At 35.3% G+C, this 20893-nt stretch overlaps 1 protein-coding gene across 3 annotated transcripts in view; it reads right to left on the reverse strand.

Moving 5' to 3' along the window:
• GRB14 (growth factor receptor bound protein 14) overlaps positions 1 to 20893 on the reverse strand; it is a 125165-nt gene that overhangs the window by 64555 nt on the left and 39717 nt on the right. Inside the window, exon 1 of one of the 3 annotated variants that reach the window (XM_032286579.1) lies at positions 9407 to 9634. The exons of the other annotated variants lie outside the window; for them this stretch is intronic. Coding sequence (XP_032142470.1) covers positions 9407 to 9469 — 63 coding nt within the window. The 5' untranslated portion in view covers positions 9470 to 9634. Of the gene's footprint in view, positions 1 to 9406; positions 9635 to 20893 lie in introns of those variants that run through there. 3 annotated transcript variants of the gene reach the window in all.

Raw genomic sequence — 20893 nt, forward strand, 5'->3', positions numbered from 1 at the left:
AAGATACACAAGTGACAGATAGCTTTTTTAAAAGTTGGCAACATAGAAATAGTTATTAAAAATTAAATGTTATTTAACAATAAAAATGACAGCGTTACATGAATATTATTACAAAGTGGTAAGAGAATCGGGATAAATAATCACTTAGGAAAGGGTTCAGCTGCAATAACAGGAAGTCTTTTTTTTACAGTGGGTTAGCCAGAATGAGGTTGATTTCCTTCTCACATTCGAAACCAGGGCAGGCAGCTCAGCGTCTGGTGAACCACTGCCGAAGACTCTTCCTGTCCTTTTATAATCTTTGAGGTATGGCTCTTATCATTAAGGTTTCAAGACGGATCATCTCCATACCACCTCTGTACAAATTCAGCCTTGGTAAAACTTGTATGATATTACATTTCTGCAGTAAATTATAGGGTCATGCCTAGATAAAAGAGATTCAGCATTAGAGAACCTCTGCTCCTGAGGATCCATAGAGAGCTTTCAGGAGTCCTAGATATGAATTCAAAATGCACAGATGAAGTTTTACAATGTATTATTTTCCCATCCAGCAACAGGCTAACGAGGCTCAGTGTGGTCTCACTATTGGAAATGCCCTAATCTTGGCACAGGAGGGAAGTTAGCACTGTCACACCAGATAGCCTGGGGCAGTGACACTGCAGAATCATGCCATCTTTCAGCTTCTAACTAAGAGAAGAAAGCCTGCAGGCAAGAAGAGGCTCAGAACATCTTAAAGCCCCTCCATTCACCTTTATCCTCCTCCTCTATTTTTTACTTTTTCTGCTCTCCTTGTCTCAGGCCAAAATCCACAGAGACTACTTTTTCTGTGGGCTTCCTTTCTTCCTATTAGGTAGAAAGAAGGACTCCAACTCAAGTTGGGGATCGATTTGACAAAGAGAGAAATTCAAGCCCTTTCAGTTTACTCTATTATGTGGCAAAAAAGAAAGGCTAAGGAAACTGTTTCAATTTCATTATAAAAGAAGGCAAACACTAGCAACTAAGTTAGAAAATATCCTAAGGTATCACAAACAGACACACACGTTATTTTGAGACCTAAATCCAATATGAATAATAAAGAGAGGGTTAAATCACAAATCCCACAGTAGAGTTTCTGATGATTTCATCAAAGCTGTGTTCTCTGAAGTTTTAGTGTTTTTAATACTCATACAATTTTTTGCTAAGATGCCAGCACTAATTCATCTTTGACATGAGAAAACCTCTGCAAGTGCTAATGCTAATTCATATTTAAAGCAGAAAACCACTGACCATGCTTGCTGGACACAATGTTATTTCACTATCTCATTTCACTTTTTAGGTAATAGTTTATTCCCAGAACAGCCATAAGACATGTCTAAGTGACAAAGTTAAAAATTGGTTCACACAGTAAGAAAAAAAGAACAAGTAGGGGAGGGGTGGAATAAGTGTTTAGAAGAGAGGGAAAACCGTGAGGAGGAGAAAGACACTGCTTATTAGAGCACAAGACGCACCAGACTTTATTGCAATTATTGGGTCATCTGACAGCCATTGGAGCCCTTTTAGGAACTACCTTATTTCCTTTGATTTTTAAAAGCATGGTTTTTTGCACATTTAACTTCTCTAAAACGTGGATGTAACTTACCCTTAATGGTATGTTACAGTTTATTTGGAAGTATATAAAATTATGATGCTTCTTACAACTTAAAGTGCCATGCAATCAATAAACTATGCTATGTTCAATCTTCCCAGGACAGTTGGGGGTATTACTTCAGAAACTTATAATAGTGAACAAAACATCACTCTAGATCATAACATTCCCATGCAGTAACAACACTGGGAAAACTGATTTATAACCATTCTGTAACTTTACTTTTTCTTTTTCTAATTATTTATTTATGTATTTATTTTCCCATAAGTTATTGGAGTATAGGTGGTATCTGATTACATGAATAAGTTCCTTAGTGGTGATTTGTGAGATTTTGCTGCACCCATCACCTGAGCAGTATACACTGCACCATATTTGCAGTCTTTTATCCCTCACCTGCTCCCTCTCTTCCTCTCAAGTCCCCAAAGTCCATTGCATCATTTTTACGACTTTGCTTCTTCATAGTTTAGCTCTCAGATATCAGTGAGAACATACAATGTTTGGTTTTCCATTCCTGAGTTATTCTGCTTACAATAATAGTCTCCAATCTCATCCAGGTGGCTGCAAACACCATTAATTCATTCCTTTATGTGGCTGAGTACTATTCCATTGTATAAATATACCAGTTTCTTTATCCACTCATTGATTGATGGGCATTTGGGTTGGTTACATGATTTTGCCATTGTGGATTGTGCTGCCATAAACATGCATGTGCAAATATCTTCTCGTATAATGACTTCTTTTCCTGTGCGTAGATATCCAGTACTGGGATTGCTGGGGCAAACAGTGGTTCTACTTTTAGTTCTCTAAGGAATCTCCATACTGTTTTCCATAGTGGTTGTACTAGTTTACATTTTTCTAATTATTTATTTTATTTCAGTGAAAGACATGTATAGAGCACAGTTCTATAAAAGAAATGTATACTGTTAGAGTCATAAAATACTAAAGGGTAGAAGGGTTCCTGGAGAACATCCACTGAAATCCTCCAGTTTCACAAATGAAAAAGTTGCAGCTGGAGTCTTGACCTGCTCAGGGACCTCCAAACGGTCACTGGCAAACGGAGATCCCCATTTCTGGCTCCTACCTGATGCTGTATTCTTTCCGTTCTGCTCATCCAGTATTTAGGCTGCTTTAAGCTGCTGCTTCTACATGACATCTTGAATTAAAGTATTAGATAAATAAAAACCAGAACATAAATAGATGTATGCATACATATATCCCAGAGCACCTAGCTTTTTGAGTGTCAAAAAAGGCTGCTTTACTTTGGTTTTTTTTTTCACTTTTCACAGCTTCTCGTCAGAAAAATTGCAAATACTGAAATAGCCAGCAGAGGGAGTCTTTATTTCTCAGTTTGTGCAAATAGAGAAAATACCATGTTTCGAAAACTACATCCTTGTTAGGAGTTTCTGTTTGATATAATTACAAGCTTGTGATAAAGTTATCTATATCTATTTTTTAGAATTCTTAAATATTTGAATTTTTAAGATAAATGATTTCTACATATTAAACATTAATAAGAAGGATTTTAGGGGCATATGTATGTATGTATACATATATATATGTATGTATGTATGTATATATACATATATATATATATATATATATATATATATATATATATATATATATCCTCACCAGAAATATTTACTGGAACTCAAACTTTGAAGTTCTCGCTGGGATTTCAAACAGTAATATCGAATTTTTTCTTCAAATCTTGATAAAACTACCCAAGCTAATATCACTTTTGAAACTGCAAAATAATATTCCTGGTGTTTTCCCAAACAAAGCCTGAATGTATATGTTCAAATATGCATGTCTGATTAGGAGGCTTTCTGACAATCCTGTTCTTGCCAAAACAAACTTTGAATTCCTCTTTTAGAATTACCATAAGAGAAAGCATTTTTAATATCCTACAGGGTTAGAAAATCTTTATCCTTTCTAGGGGTTTAGAATCTGAAATTACCAAAAGTCTCGCTTCTTTTTTTTCTGCCAAAAAGAGATTCTTATTTTCAACATTTGGCTTAGAGTGCTGGGACACAGCCAGGAGAGCCAGCCCTACAGACTGCCCCAAGCAAGAGTCTGAGACTGTTCATTAGCCCAGCTATTTTTAATCAGCCTCCACTGCCAAATGTGGACCATGCATCACATGTGCAAAATCATGATGCCTGGCACCTGTACTCATGGAGGTTCAGCCTAGCTGCTCACAGTAGACAGGGGACCCTGGAATCCGCTCTGTGATCAGATCATAGATCCCAAGCTTATTATTCATTACGAGTTTTCGATTCCTCATACTGTAAAATGGGCAAAATGTTGGGAAACTGATAGCAGTTAATGTTAGCAATTATTTCTATAAATTTTTGAAAGCAAAATAAGGGATTTCTGAATAAGTACCAAGAGACCCCTACAGTCCTGTTGAGCTCTAAGAAACTCTGACCTGATGGTTTAATCTCTGTGTCTTTGAGGCAAAACTTAGTGTACAGAAAGGAAAAACAACAACTAGGAGAGCAAAAGGTAGATTGGCAGAAAAGGTGAGATTTGTCTCATGAAAAGACTGCAGGTGAGAGGACATATTACTGCAGCCACACTGTGCTGTGTGGCTGTGCAGTGCACGTGTCCAGGTGATTCTGAGAGGCAGCCTCCTCCGCAAGGTGGAGCAGAGGCCTGGACTTCAGTCCCGCGTCTGTCACTTATGAGCAAGGTGCTTTGGCAAAGACACTTAACTTCTCCAAGCCAATTTTCCTCATCCGAAAATGGGTCTGGCCACCAAGGTTTTAGGGTTCTTATGAGGGTTATAAAATGAATGTGTAATCAATGCTGAACATGTTGTAGCTGCTACTTTTTATTGTTCTGTGTGAAGGGCAGTGACTATACCAAATTGCCCACTGCAGCAAGTTGGAGCCAGATTAAGATAATGAAAAGGCCTGAGTATTACAGCTTCTCATCCCAAAAGATGAGAAATGTGACAAAAATAAAGGAAAAGCAATGGAGTCAAACACTGGGAAGGAAATAGTAAGTCAGTATCAAGAGAGTTCAATCTTGCCTTTACAAAAATTGTTTTTATCCAACTAATGCTAATTAGATACCAACTTTGTGCCTTCTATGTGCTGAGCATTGGGGTCCAATGATGATCAAAAGTAACAAATTCTCACCATCATACAGCTAAGTTTCTATTAATAGTAACACCACATGCCTAATGAAACAGCTTCTTAATACTAGACCTAGTTTATCCCTTTCAAATATACAACCCAGAAGTCCCCGTCCAATGCTCCCCAGAACATTGAAAGGAGGAATAATTAACCATCTATCCTGCATTTAAATCTATGTTCCCAAAGACTTAAAAAAATTCATCAGCATATATAGTTGGATTCAGTTTTTAAAATTCAAATTAGAGTTCTTCTAAAGTTATAAAAGGAAAACAGTGACAACAAGCATTTGAAAGATATATTGCCTTTCTCCCCCTGGCTGCAATCTATGAAGAAAAACCACTTTTTGTTTGACTTGTTTTCTACTATGAAATCTTTGGATAACCACTTTCGTAGAATAGGGCACAGAGAATTTAAATTCTCAGTCATAGGGAGATTTAAACTGTTTATGAAACTAGTAAAACATGCCATTTCACAGGTGGGGCAAAAGGGAAATTCATATTTGTTAGGCTTCTACTCTGTGTGAAATACTTCAATGTATCCTGTTGAAGCCTCACAACTGTTATCTGTTCCGTGAAGAAGCATCGTCATCCCCAAGACAGAGAAACTCATTCTCAAGGGGGTTTTTAAACAGTGCTCTCAAAGCCAGAGCACTGGTGAGTGACAAAGCTGAGCTCAAATTCTGGACTTCCTGGCTCTAAAGCATACAAATAATCTGCTACATCACACTTTCTAAAAACTCACTTTTCAGGAAAAGAAACATTTTGTGAAAATGCAAATACCACTTAGACAATAGACAGCATTTGGGAGAGCAAACGACGTCTGGAGTTGTCTATAGGCTGCAGAGCACAATCCTGGGAGCAGAAGTGCAGAGATACAGATGTTAAAAGCTATTTGAAGCATAAGGAGGCAAATAATGTGCTGCAGTGAAGTCTTCATGGGAAAGTGGGCAGGCTGAGGGCCAGGCAGGCCCCAGAGCACGGTGAATGCTAAGGAAGTTTGGACTGATTTTGCACATTTAAAAGATTCTGGGAAAAATAGTGATGTGATATGCGTTCTTTCCTCCACTAAATCACTTTTAGAAAATCATAGCAGTGACTCTAATTGTATGAGGAAAGAAATGATTCTACCATGAACTATTCTCTTATATGAATGGGGAATTCGATCTTCTCATAAATTTCACTGCTCCATATTATACTCATGAATTTACAATTTTCAAAAGGATTTGAATCTTAAAAATATATATCACTAAAAGTATTCCTTTTTTCTCTGAGATTCCGGAAGATACTTCAGGATCTTCTATGCTTATGAACATCTCCTGTAATTGTAGCATGGATGAAGAATACAAAAATGCCTGCAAGCATAACTTAAAAATAATATTAACCTGATAGAGGCACAAAATATGCCTAACCTGCTGAATCAGCATATGGATATCTGGCCTTCTAACCTGGTAGTGTTTGTATAAAAGAATGTGAATTTTACATTAAACTTAGTCTGTACTTTGCAGTGCTTGAGTCTTATGTTAACTCTCTGGGACCTTAAAATGTTTTCTTTATGTAATGTGCCAATCTGGAGTTCCAGGTATAAACTGTCTTTCTATCACACGCTCACACACACACACTTGGCTGCTTACAATTGCTTTCTGAATAAAGTGTTTTCTATGCTAGAGCATAAGGGAGTTGGTGGAGGTGCAGAGGAAGATGAAAGGATTTGCCTAAGCTAATTCCAGACCTGAATGGCAATTATACGCACCATAAGGCAATCTCATTACCATATTAATTTCAGGAGGTAACATGTATCTAGGAGAAGCATACTGGAAGTCACAAGATCTAGATTCTATTTCTAGCTCTGCCACTGACCTTCGGAGTGACCTTGCATAAGTCACTCAACACCCAAGAGACTCAGTCTTCTCATTTGAAAAAATAAAAAACCACAACCTATGATGATCTCAGGAAAATGCTATTGGGTAAAAGATTCATTCACAATGTTTGCTGAGGATGTGATGGTTTCTGAGGCACATGAGGAAGCCTTCTTCACCAGAACCTTAATTCACTTAAATGAGATAAATTAGATCCTAACAGAATTTGTTGAAGTGAAAAATTTCTTTCCAATTTACTTGATAGAGAATCTACCAAAATACCTTTTTTCTCAAAGATCAAGGTGTACTTTCTCTGCTACAAAGTAGATCTATACCACATGAAGGGCCATGTTTAAAATTCAAGTTCCTAATTACTACCAGAGACTCTTACAGCCACTTGGATCAGATGCACTAGGTGATAAGAAAATTACTCTCTATTGCTATTGAGTATTTCGGAAATGCTCTCAGCCTTTTAAATGATTAGGATTCCATTTGATAAATTAGTTGTCAAGGACCACTCATTCAGGATGAGCAAACTTTACACCAAATCTGTAAAAAAAGCACCTGCCTTCATGGGAAAATGAGAAGTTGCTCCCCAAATACTATGAGAAATGCTTGTATTGATTTATAAGATCATTTAAAATTACAGGACATATGGAAAATAAGTTAATTACAAGTATGGAATAATTTCTTATATTGGAAGAAAAAAATCAATCATGGTGTGACCAGAGCAGATGGATGATTTTTAAACCAGAAAATACTCAATTTCTAAAATAAAAGATACTAAGATTTTTAGAACAATCACATAGACAAAAATTGGTCTTTGGGGAGTTAAAATATCAGGAGAAGCAAATAATGATGTGTTAAATTATATAAGAACTTAAATATGTGCACTCACTGAGAAAATAACACAGATTTGAGTCTAGAGAATTGTGACTTTTATAATTATTTTAACAGAAACTTAACAAGAAGCTTATTACTAAAATACCACGATAAATCACAATGATGTGTCCATTGGCAGCTCAGATGTAACATCAATAATAATCACAGCTTTTCAGAATAATCTTGTTTTCCTATTTAGCAGACAGTGTTAGAAGTTATTTTTCCAGCCAAGTTTTGCCCATAACCAATTTCTCCCAGGCTAATTGTTCAAACTCCTTGAAAATTATAGCATCCTTTCCTAATGTTTTACAATCTCTCTAAAATAATAAAAACAATTTACATATTTTACTATAACCATGAAAATATAAAATATTTGGTTCACAGAATTACAGACACAAATAAGACTGAAGATATCGTTTACTGAAAACTCCTTACTTTATTATACAGACGGAGCAGTAAAGACTCGGAGAGTTTACTGGATTTGCCCAAAGTCACAGGGCTAGAAAATGGAGAGTTCAGATGGTACATTATCCATCATACCAACATGTCATCAAAAACAAACCACATGATAAAAGTTTCTTAGTCAATCTAAACTGCACTATTAACTGGATAAAGAAGAACTTAAACATGAGAACACAGACATGATAAATGTTAATATGTCTTTTCACTTCCTCAATGAGCCAGAGAACCTATGTTGTCATTATTAGTGTACTGCCAAGATCAATTAAAAATAAAAGTTAAAGCCCAAAGCAAAATATTTTTAATTAAATTTGCTTATGACTAGCAAAAGGCCTCCAGAAAGATAAAAAACTCATGTTTGCAAAATTATCATATAGTTTTTCCAATGCCAAATAAAATATTCCCAGTAAATCGATGGTTGAATGGATAAGAAAATAAGCTGAAAAGGTAAAAATTAAAAATAGTAAAGAGATAATTCCTTTTTAAAAAATATAGCCACTTTAACGATTAGATCTGTCACGATTCAAATAAATTGCAACATGACCTTTGACTTAAAGGAATGCTCTGATAGTTAACTGTTAACTATTAAAAGTTGAGTACAAAAATAAACACTACAGTTTCTAGTGTCACCAAAACCATTTGGAAAGCATATTGCCAAAACTAGTTTTAGTGCTTTCCTTCTCAATGTGACAGATTTGATTCTTTAAGAAGTCCAATGCGACGTGCTTATTCTGTATACTTAGAAGAAAAGATTACTATGGCTACATGACATGGTTGTATTTATCACCTTGTAAAATACAATGCCATGAGACATAAAAATAATCTTTACAAAAAACTAATAAATAAAATATTTTCACACACAGGATTGACTGCATTAATAATTAACAGATAGCCCTTTCAGAGGGGAATTTAATGGGAAGTTTTTCTAAAGCAAATACACAGAAGCTCGATAGAAATGGGTAGAAACTTGAGGATAATAAACTGGCAACACATGATTAAACAGTAAAATAATTATATAGTCTGTTCAACAACGAAGAGATTGATATATTATGAATTATGGTGAAACGAAGCGATCCCTTAGTAAACAAATATAAAACATAATAGCAGATTTCCTATTGAACTAAAAGCAAAGAGGCTTGAAAGTTACAGTAGAAAGAAAAAAGAGAAAAAGTGTCAATACAGTTTCTAAATCACAATGACCTGAAATCGAGATCAAACTTCTGTTACATGAAAGTCTTCAACTACAGCGATGTTCTAGCGCAGTATTCTTTTTCCTAATTCAATTCCAATAATTTGTCCTTTAATTTTACCTACAGCTTTAATGAATTATACACTTTTTCAAGGGTATCTAAGTAAAACTTCCAATGTATTAATAAACACACAGTAACAGGAAAAAAAAAAGCACCAAGAAAAATTAAAGAAGAAAAGGAAAAAGAAGTCACATACCCTTTTCTGTAGAATTATTGGCGTTATTGCAGGCAGAGTGACTCTTCTTGCACTCCAACTCATGCCTGCACTTCTCTCTTGTAGACAATGGATGAAATAAAAGAAATCTTTTATAGTTACTCCTTGGGAATCTCAGGGCTCGGTGCAACGAAACAACTAGGAAAGTAATAAATGTCACCCTGCTTATGTGATTCCAATCTACCCAAAGCCAATTAAGGATGGCTGTGGGACAGGACAAGGCAGCAACCAATCAAAGCCCGGAAAACCCCGCCTTTGTCCTTGGAAACACATTCTGATACTTTTGTTTATGATATTTAAAGAACCAGATTAACAGGCATCTGGTTCGCTCAACTTTTTTTCCAAAACAGTGCAATTCAATGCCATCTTGGTTGACTGGGCAGTTATGTCTCTACTAAAGCATTTCAACATATGGCAGATATGAATCTGTTTACATTGGTCTATCTAAAGAATATAAATACATTAATGGACGAATTTTTTTTGTTATTCATAAGATTGATGAAGAGAACAACTGGAACATATCTGAAGCACAAAAAAGTTATCCTGAGGTTAGAATTGGCACAAAGTGTTAATTTCTATATTGCAATAAAAGTTTTAATATATGTTAATATCTTTCATGTCCTAAACACCAAAATTTTGTATTAAGACCTCCCAGCTGTCCTTGATATCACACACTGTTAAATACTGTTTTAACAATGAACCTAAATAATAGTGTTAAATACAAAGAGGACATTAAATTACAATATATCAATCTCAAATACTTATGTTTTAAAAAGCACAAATGTCTGTGATGTAGCATATTTCATTCTATTGAAAGTATTTAAAAATAACACTACTCAAAGCTTCTGAAAATTTTAATGACCATTTTGCATTTCTTCTCATAAAAACTGAAAATGTTATTCTAATGTTTCTAGGGGGGCAGGCTGGAGGAGGTTTGCAACGGAAAATATTGATCACTAACAAGAAAATTTTCAATGAAGTCTAAATAAAGAATGAAAGAAACACTCAAAAGTGACAAAAAGGATCGCAGTGTTAAAACTAATCTGAGCTTTTACAATTGTAAAATCCCTTGTGGACTGACACCTGGACAAGCTTTACTGAACTGCTCAACGCTCTTCAATCGTGAACCACTGCCTTTAGCAGGAGAAGAAGAACTCGTAATTTCTAGATGACAATGTGATTGTTGTAGTAACAAGGCAAAATGGAAGATTCTCAGCAACCTAGACACAAACTTTCCATTTCATTGTCTTGACTGCTACTAGGCAGGGCTCACTTTACTGCTCTACACATAAGTGTGTTTAATATGCATGGTGAGCTTACATTCCTCAAAAGAAAAAGAGACACAACAGCTCCAAGTTTCCCTGCTTTGAATTTCAAAATCAAAACTCCCTCAGAATGGTAGCTGGGAGTGACAGTAAAGAACTTAATATAAAAAGTCACAGACCTAGTTTGGAGGCATTAATTATTTTGATTCTTAAACAGTTAGGGTTATCATGATATTTTTTTAAAAAATTACCAAGAAAGGAAATACCGACTAATACAGGGACGGGGGGTTAGCACTTATGAAGTAAAAAATTCTGTTCTAACCTTGAGCTACTTTTCAGCAAGCCAACAATAACAAAGACCATGGTAACTAATAATTTCAAGAAGATCATCCACTATATTTGGCCTTATCTGTCTTCTTTTCTCAATTTAGCCTTCAAATATTACAAAGTGTTATCACTGGTCTTAAAAATTGTCCTGGGGTTCCATCATAATAAAAACAATTCATATCACTAAATTATCAAGCAAAGTACTCACTATTTGCCAAGCGCTGTATCAGGCAGTAGGAACACACTATTGTTAAGACAGTTAAGGTCACTGTCTCGTACTGGAATAGAGATATTAGTTGTTAAGTTAAAATATCCCACTCAGTGGTGAGCTGAGACTAATAGTGATTAAATGCTAAGTATCAAGGGGACACCAAGGTAGAAGAACCTACACAATAGGGGTGGGATCAGGGCAGGCTTCAGAAGGAAACGGCTTTTGCTTTGAAAAGTGATTAGAGGGAAAGAATATGCAGACCTTGAAAATTGATGTGAACAAAAAGTCAAGGTCTCAAAGTTTACTCTGAGGTTTGAAGTCTAGATAATGGGAAAGTTAGAAATGCTGTTTCGTGTCACACCATAGAGCCTGTTAAACACTATTTATGAAATGAATGTTTCAAGTCTAAACAGTATCCAGGTCCTGTATAGATTACAGTGCAAAATATCCATGCCCTATAGGGCCTTAAAAATACTTAATAGATGACTAGCTGCTTACGTGTGATAAGTCATCCCTCCAGAACACTGGAAAACTAAAGTTGCTAAATTTTTCGGGAAAATTATGAAGAGTAAAATTTGGCATTTTGTGACTTTGTTATCAAAAAGGCAACTGTCTTCGAAAAGTAAAGCTTACCTATACTTTTCATATTCAGCAGACTGAACAAGAGAGCACGCTGCATACTTAAGACAGGTGGAATCTCATTTTTCTATAATCCTTTGCAGGTGCTCATATTGACTGCTTTATATTACTTCCTAGTTATTTTAGACACTGATTCCAAATTTAACTTCAGCCTATCTTTTTTTGCTATTAATTATTACAAATGACTTTGCCACTCACTAACCTTGTCACCTGAGCCTTAATTTCTTCAGTTGCAAAAATGAGGATAAAAAAACTATGGCCAACTCTTTCAGAACTGCTGTGAGGATCAAAGGAAATCAAGTTTGTAGAAGGCCCGGAGGAGCCCAAGGCAGACACTAACAAAACACTCCTTAAACTTCCACTGCAGAAAATTGATCTTTTATCTCCAAAAATGAAACTAACATAACAAGATTTTTTTCTAATACAACAGAGTGAACAATAAAATATTACAGAATAGCACTGTACCTTATTTAGATTTTTCTTCAATAATTGGATAGAATAAGAATAAATGTTGTCACTTAAAGTATTTGCATATCAATATTTCAATTAGGAAAAATAAAAATAACTATTATTGTGATTATTAATATTTATGTGAGTATCCAATATGTGCCAGGCACTGGGCTAGCTTTCACTTAACTCTTACAACTCTATAAGGTACTAGCTATTGAATAGGTGAGGAAATTTAGGCAGCTAAGAAACGGTCTTAGGTTTAAGCACATATTGCAAAAGAACTTGTCCAAGTTCATGAAGTCCATAGCCACTAAGCCCGGGAGAACCTGGCCCTTTCCAAGGCACTCCACTTTTCCACTCTACGGCATGTGTTCTCATATTTTATTATTGAATACATAGCTTGATACAACATTAGCATAAAATGGCACATTCATACAGCCCTTGTTTCTGATGTACCCAAGCATTTGTTTGTTTTATTAACCTGCTTTATAAATATGTGTTGAAGATCTTACTATGTGTAAAGTGCTGTGCTATTTGCTATGGATAATTCAAAGTTAATCTCACGATTCCTGTTTACCAAAGGAGCTGAGGCAGGGTGACGTATAACCTATCAGTTATTATTGTGTACAAGGTGGAATCTGGGCAGAAGAATGCTATTAGGTTTGTGCAAAAGTAATTGTGATTTTTGTTACTGAAATTAATGGCAAAAACCACAATTACATTTGCACCAACCTAATACATAAGTATCAGCCAATCTCTAGGTTCCAAGCCCACCTTTCAAATCTCTTCTCCCACTCAACTTCGACGAAGCTTCCAAAAGCATGTTCAGAATTTCCACCTTTATTCATAATGATCATCAGTTTATTAGCCCCACAATGAAGGCCCAATTCCAGTCACAACTCTTCTGAAAGTTTCACTTCTGTGCATTTTTCAAGGATCTCTCCTTTTTATAGTACAAGTTATCTTAAAACTGAGAGGTGGGGAAGAAAGGAAAGACAACAAACACGTATCAATTGCCCAGTAAGTGTTAAGCACTTTGCATGTATTATTTCATTTTCTTCTTACAGCCCTCCAAAATAGGTATTTTTTCATCTTGTTTTACAGATTCGAACCCTACCTGTCCTTTCAATAATACCACTTTACTCTTTATCATACACCAGTCTATTCAAACTTCAGCTACTGTCTCCTATGTGGATGCATTCTATATCACTTAGAATGTAGGTTCCTTGAGGGCAGGGCCATGTCTAACTTCTCTCTGACCATCATAGTGTCTATGTACCAGTGGCTTTACACAGAAAAAAAAAAAAAAGCTATAAGGTAGCTACTTCTTGAATATCAAGTCCTACAAATACTTTTAAATCCAACCAATCTGCTGCCTCACAGAAAATACACCTTGCCCTGTCCTTTCATCTTTCCTTGTATCTCAGACTATTGTGCTGTGCCCCCTTGGGATAACTCATTGCCTTTCTAGGTTCATCATCTCCCTCAAAGACATAGATCATTTTATTCCACCAGGAAGTCATCTCTCCTCATAGATTATGTCATTCTCTGTTTTGTAATTTTTTTTAGGACTTGAACTTTTCCATTTCTCATGTCTTGCCTGGTACTTACTAATGCATTGTTTTGATAACTTATAAATCCTTCAACAGGCCCTACTTTTTCTACTTAACAAAAGTATAAATTTTAAGCGTAAGACTGAGTCTCTTACTTTCCTGGCTTCTCCCAGAATACCTAGCAGAGTGTTCTCTATACACAGTAGGCATTATGTTCACATACAATACATGTGGGAAGACTAGTCACTCCAGTTACACAGCAGACAAGCCTTTCTCATCTTAACAATTGTTAGCCTTATATTTTTTTCTGAACAAAAGTACAAAGTCTTCTTTACAGAAACATTTAGATGTTCTTTCACTATCTGGCATAGTTCTATTAGTGACCACTAGTGTGAACACCAAATCTAAATGGTGTCCTGAGAACACCAGTCTCAGAAAATTCTTAACATAGATTGTTTCCGCAATAAATACGTAGCCTAGGTCTTCAGAGGTAAACTCAGAACCTCTGGTTTTACCAGCTCATCTTACCCTACTATGAATTTTCACTTACTTAAATAAATGACATAGAGTCAGTCTTCACATTTGATGTGCTGATCTGATCCACCACTAGCCAATTTTTCTCCTTCACTCTAACAGCGAAGTAATCAAAGTGAGAGTAAAAATTATCTTAAATTTAAGAAGCATTAGACAGAAACTGAGATCCTCTCTGAAGATAAGTAAAAGAGATCTGTACACATGTAACTGAAATTCACACAGAAGAAAACCAAAACAACAGAAAAAAATACATAAAATAAAATATAAGAATCTTTTTATAGTCAAAACTTACTGATCCTTGGGCAGGGTAGCTCATGCCTGTAATCCCAGCCATTTGGGAGGCTGAGACAGGAAGACAGCTTGAGGCTAAGAAAGTTGAGATCAGCCTGGACAACAAAGCAAGATCCTGCCTATCTCTACGAAAAATTTTAAAAATATGGCCAGGTGTGGAGGTGAGCACCTGTAGTTCTATCTGCTTGAGAGGCTGAGGCAGGAGGATTGTTTGAGCCCAGGAGTTTGAGGCTGCATTCCACCGAACTCCAGCCTGGTCAATAGAATGAGACCCTGTCTCAAAATGAAGAAAAAGAAAAACTTAGTGAAAGTCACATAGTTCCCCAGAGAACAGGTCAACTCTAAGACACTTCCTAGTAAAATTGCTGAAACCTTTTGAACAGCAAGGCAAAAGTTTTCTAGTAGCTTGTAAGGGGGGAATCACTCTATTGTCAAATTTCTCCACAGCAACATTTAACAGCCAGATTCAGTGGACACCACTGCCCTCTAGACACCACTCCACTGAATGCAGTAATGTTCATGAAATCCTTGAAACAAGACAATATAAATCAGATTTTTAAATTCAGCCAAGCTCATTAATTATAAAGGCAACAGACAATATTCAAAATTTTGGACATATACAAATATATAAAATCGTGTTTTCATGGGATCTTCTTGAGGAATTTACTAGAAGATAAATTTCAGTCATCCACGTGATGATCGTAAAAACCATTTCAGATAGAAATAACTGAAATAAACACTGAAATCAATCATGGTACCAAATTCCAAACATGTAAGTGATTATGTTGCTATAATAAAATGTAAGTAATATGAGCCATAACAATAAAAGAATTGCTATGAAATTTCAATATGAAATGATAAAACTTTTCGAAAAGATGAAAGTTGAAGGAGCAAGGATATGGTATGCAGTATATACCATATAAGCTGACTGCTTTGATAACTAAGATCAAAAGATATTTAAAACTGATAAGCCATAGGAGAATTTTAAGTAACTTATTTTATAATGCTAAAATCAGCTGGTAGAAAAGGGATGACAAAGAGAAAACATATTTACTTCATTATTACTCTGCAGAAAGGAATAATACATCATTTTTAAGGAAATAAGAGGATTAAGAATTTTTCAACAATTATACATATAATGATAACAGAAATATAAACTTTTCTAATAAAAAGAAAGCAAACACAAAGCTAAGAAAGCAGAACATCTTGTGAGTTTTTTTTAAATCTACAAATTAGAAACATAAAATAACAGTACTAATGCCAAACTTGTATGTTATCTCTTAGATATGGCACAGCAAAACTCACCAATTGAAAGAAAAACTTTAAGTTGAATCATAAAACTGATTCTACTCTATTCTATGGGAAAGAGAGCCCCCTGTAACCAAGTGCTTCACCAAGTTGCCTATTCAAAAGTCTAGGCAAAAGCCCACAGGACAAATAAAAATAAAAAGGAAGGAAGGAGCAAGGAAGAAAATACTATAAAGCTGAATGTTGTAATTCACAATAAAAATAAAATGATTATGAATGTCTAGGTGTCATTTGGTACACACTTGTGAAGCAAACTCTATAACAGGGATAAAATCAGATGGAAACACATTATTAATTGACTATTATCCAACCTTGTCAAAGCCTGAATAACAAAAGGATTAAAAAGTAGGCATAAATATAAAATATATAAATAGGCAAATATAACAAAATAGACTTAATTGCCATACGTTTAACTTTAAGGTAAAATCAGAGAATATCCATTCTTTTCAAGAAATTGGTTTTAAAAAAAACTTGATCACAGTTGACATCAAAGATAAAACCCCAGTAAATTTTGGAATACAGATAAGAGTTTCTAATCACAATACAATAAAAAGAAAAATCCCTAATAAATTTGGGGTCAAGAATTCCTAGCATCTGAAAATTTTAAGACTCTTCGAATAACTGTTCTGGCAAAGAAAACAATGGAAATCTAAAATGTAAAATGGCTACGTAATAATAATAAGTATAATAAACACTATAATCATATCTCATACTGCTAAAACAATTATCAGACTCTAATTCATAACTTTAAATACATGTATACTAAACAAAAACACATTTATTAACAACCAAAATTTTAAAATATCATTAAATTAAACCTGAGGAAATCAAAAGGAAGAAACTAATAAATATAAAAGTATAAATTAAAACTTGAATAAAGGTAAAATGATAAAACTAGTAAGTCTTGGATCTGGTCTTTGGGGAAAACAGTAAAACAGATAAATAGCGAAACAAATTGAGGAAGGAAAAAAAGGAGAAAGTACCAATATACAAAATAAGAAATAATACCAGATAAATGATAAGAATCATAAGAGACTACTTCCCCTGATTATATGCAAATAAAACATAATGAAATAGATTATTCTCTGGACAATATAATTTATACAAATTGACTCCACAAAATTCAAAGAAACTAATTGCCATAGAAGAAAGACAGTTGTCAAAGAGATACTCCCAAGAAATGTGGCCAAATCCTAGATGGTTTGATTTACAAATAAATTCTATATAACCTTTAAAGAACAGATCATTTCAGTGCTAGTCAAACTATTTCAAAGTTAAGAAAATGTACAACTGTAGCCAAGAAAGTCAGACAAACAAGATCAATGAGTGGGTCCTCACATACCTGGTGTACATAATTGATATAGTTTGGCTCTATGGCCCCTATCCAGATCTCATGTTGAATTGTAATACCCAATGGTGGTGAGGGACCTGGTATGAGGTGGGGGGATGTCTCCCTTTTTGTTCTTGCAATTGTGAGGTCTCATGAGCTCTGTTTGTTTGAAAGTGTGTAGCACTTCCCCTTTAGCTCTCTCATCATGTGAAGATGTGCTTGCTTCCTCTTCGCCCTTCTGCTATGATTCTAAGTTCTTGAGGCCTCCCCAGCCATGCCACCTATACAGCCAGTGGAACTGTGAGTCAATTAAAACTCTTTTCTTTATAAATTACCCAGTCTCTGGTAGTTCTGTGGTAGCAGTGTGAGAATTGGACTAATACACTAATATACAATAAAACTGTAATTAGCCAATGTTTCCAAAAGTGCTAACAGACTCATGTGTTTGTGTATGCATGTATGCAACAGCTGCCACTGAAAACCAATAAAGAGTAAGACTTCCTAAAAAGACTTACTATACAAATACAAACAACATATAGATGTTTTTACCTAACACCATACTCTAAAATACATTAGACAACTAAAAAGAAATGTTAAGAAAATTAATTTATAAATATGTTAGAAAAAAATAACTCAATAATGCTTTAATAAACTTGTGATGTGAAAAGTCTTCCAAATTAAGACCTAAAAGGAATTATAAAAACAATTTTGACTCATAAATATTTTAATGCTATAGTATAGAAGACTCCACAAATTCAAATATAAAACACATATTAAGGAAGTATATATGTAATATCTTTAAGAATGAATTAATAATCCAAATACATAAAGAATTCCTTTAAGATGAAGAGTTTAAAAAGACCCAAAAGAAAAATGGACAAAAAACAGGTATGAAAAGACAACACACACACACACACACACACACACACACACACACACACACAATATACCACTGAACATAAACACTTAAAAAGGTACTCAATCTCATCAGTAGTAAGAGAAACATACATTAAAATAAGGCATCTTAATGAGTTGGACAAAAATGCAAATGACTGATAAAACAATATGCTGATACAAGTACCAAGTGAGAGAGTGGTATTCTCTAATACTGATAAAAAGCATACACATGGGAACAGACTTTATGGAAGAAAATTGGCAGCACCTGTAAAAATCTTCAGAAGCCATAACCTTGACATAGCCACTCCTTTTCTGGTTCTCTATAGACTAACCAGCATAAATAATTAGAAAAGTATCTGGAAGAGTGTTCACTGCCTCACTGTTTACAAGAGAAAATGTAGAAACACCATATATACTGGAAATTGTCACAGATGAATAAAATGTAATACATTCAGACTATGAAATGTTAGGTAGGAATTAAGAGAACCAACGTATGAACTAACAAAGAAAATTGTTAAAACATAGTGTCCAATTAAAAAAAATGAATTATACAATAATTACTTAGTATGACCCCATTTGTGTAAAAACAATAAAATATCATATACTTCTATATATACAATAAGTCCTTTCTTAACATGGTCAATCGGTTCTTAGAAACTGTGACTTTAAGTCAAACAACATATAAAGAAACCAATTTTACCATAGGCTAATTGATGAAAAGATAAGTTACTGTGACATATTTCTGGTCACAAAAAAATCACCAAACTTCTAAATAAAAACCCAAAACAGGCCAGGCACCGTGGTTCATGCCTGCAATCCCAACATTTTGGGAGGCTAAGAAGGGAGGATAATGAAGTCAGGAGATCGAGACCATCCTGGCTAACATGGTGAGACTTTGTCTCTACTAAGAAAAAAATACAAAAGCATTAGCTGGGTGGGGTGGCAGGTGCCTGTAGTCACAGCTACTTGGGAGGCTGAGGCAGGTGAATCACTTGAACCCAGGAGGCGGAGGTTGCAATGAGCTGAGATCGTGCCACTGTACTCTAGCCTGGGCAACAGAACAAAACTCCACGTCAAAAAAAAAAAAAAAACTTTGATATTAAACACTGAAATAAATGTGAGCTTCTATACATTTAAGAAAGATGAGTAAAAACAAGTGAGATAATGATTTATTCTATTTCAGGGTCACAGGTGGCCGGAGCCTATACCTGGCAGCTCAGGGCTTAAGGTGTGAACCTACCCTGGTTAGGACCTCATTTTATTGCAGGGCACACTCACAATCACACATACTCACACGGGGACCATGTAGACATGACAACCTGACCCGCACATCTTTAAGAAGTGGGAGGAAACGAATCTCTGGAGAGAACCCACATAGATATACAGAGAAAGTGCACACTTCACACAGACAGTGGCCTGATCCTGAGACATTTTTCCTCAATTGTATTAGTAAAAAAATGATGTTTAAAAAAAAATGACCTTATTGGAAGACCAGCTATTCACATAAGCATAGGTAAGACCACAGAAAAAGACCTCCATGAATCCATGCCAAATTTTTAACAATCTTGATCTCTAGGAAGTAAAATAAGAGAGAGAAGAGAGGATACCATAAAGTGGTTATTTTTAATGTATCATTTTCATTCATATACTCTTTATAATTCATTTACTGTCAGTGGAAAAATTAAATTTTAAAAAACTATTGGATTACTCAAGTTAAAGGGAAAGTACTGTCTTAACAGAGTGCCACGAGCTATGACTGTACAAATATCTACAAATATCTAGAAAAACCTCTTAAGAATTCTTACTATATTCTTTACTTTTGATCAATTATTTCAAGTAGCATTTTATAATACATTTTTTATTTTATTTTATTTTTTGAGACAGAGTCTTGCTCTGTCACCCAGGCTGGAGTGCAGTGGTGTGATCTCGGCTCACTGCAATCTCTACTTCCCAGGTTCAAGTGATTCTCCTGCCTCAGCCTCCCAGGTAGCTGAGATTACAGGTGCCCCACCATGCCCAGTTAAATTTTGCATTTTTAGTAGAGACAGGGTTTTGCCATGTTGGCCAGACTGGTCTCAAACTCCTGACCTCAGGTGATCTGCCCCCCTCAGCCTCCCAAAGTGCTGGGATTACAGGTATGAGCCACTGTACCCAGCCTTATGATATATTTCTTTAAACTGTATTCTAGGCCAGGCATGGTGGCTCACACCTGTAATCCCAGCACTTTAGGAGGTCAAGGTGGATGGATCACTTGATGTCAGGAGTTCAATACCAGCCTGGCCAACATGGTGAAACCCTATCTCTTCTTAAAGTATAAAATTAGCCTGGTGTGGTGGTGGGCACCTGTAAAACAGTTACTCAGGAGGCTGAGGTGGGTGAATCACTTGAACCCGGGACATAGAGATTGCAGTGAGCCAAGATTGTATCACTGCACTCCAGCCTGAGAGACAGAGTGAGACTCCATCTCAGGAAAATCAATCAATCAAATAAATAAATTAATAAAGTGTATTCTATTTAGAAAGTATGCATTACTTATACAATCAGCAATATTAGAACTGTCAGTAATAAAGTCATCTTTTGTACGTCATCTTTTGAGCACCCAGGAATACTTACTTAGCTTTTCCAATCAAGTGTATATTTAACATGCTTTGAAAACTCCCAGTG

This window comes from Sapajus apella, unplaced genomic scaffold (genome assembly GCF_009761245.1).
Source record: "Sapajus apella isolate SASKATOON/1434 unplaced genomic scaffold, GSC_monkey_1.0 scaffold18, whole genome shotgun sequence".
In the NCBI taxonomy this organism is placed as follows: domain Eukaryota; kingdom Metazoa; phylum Chordata; class Mammalia; order Primates; family Cebidae; genus Sapajus; species Sapajus apella.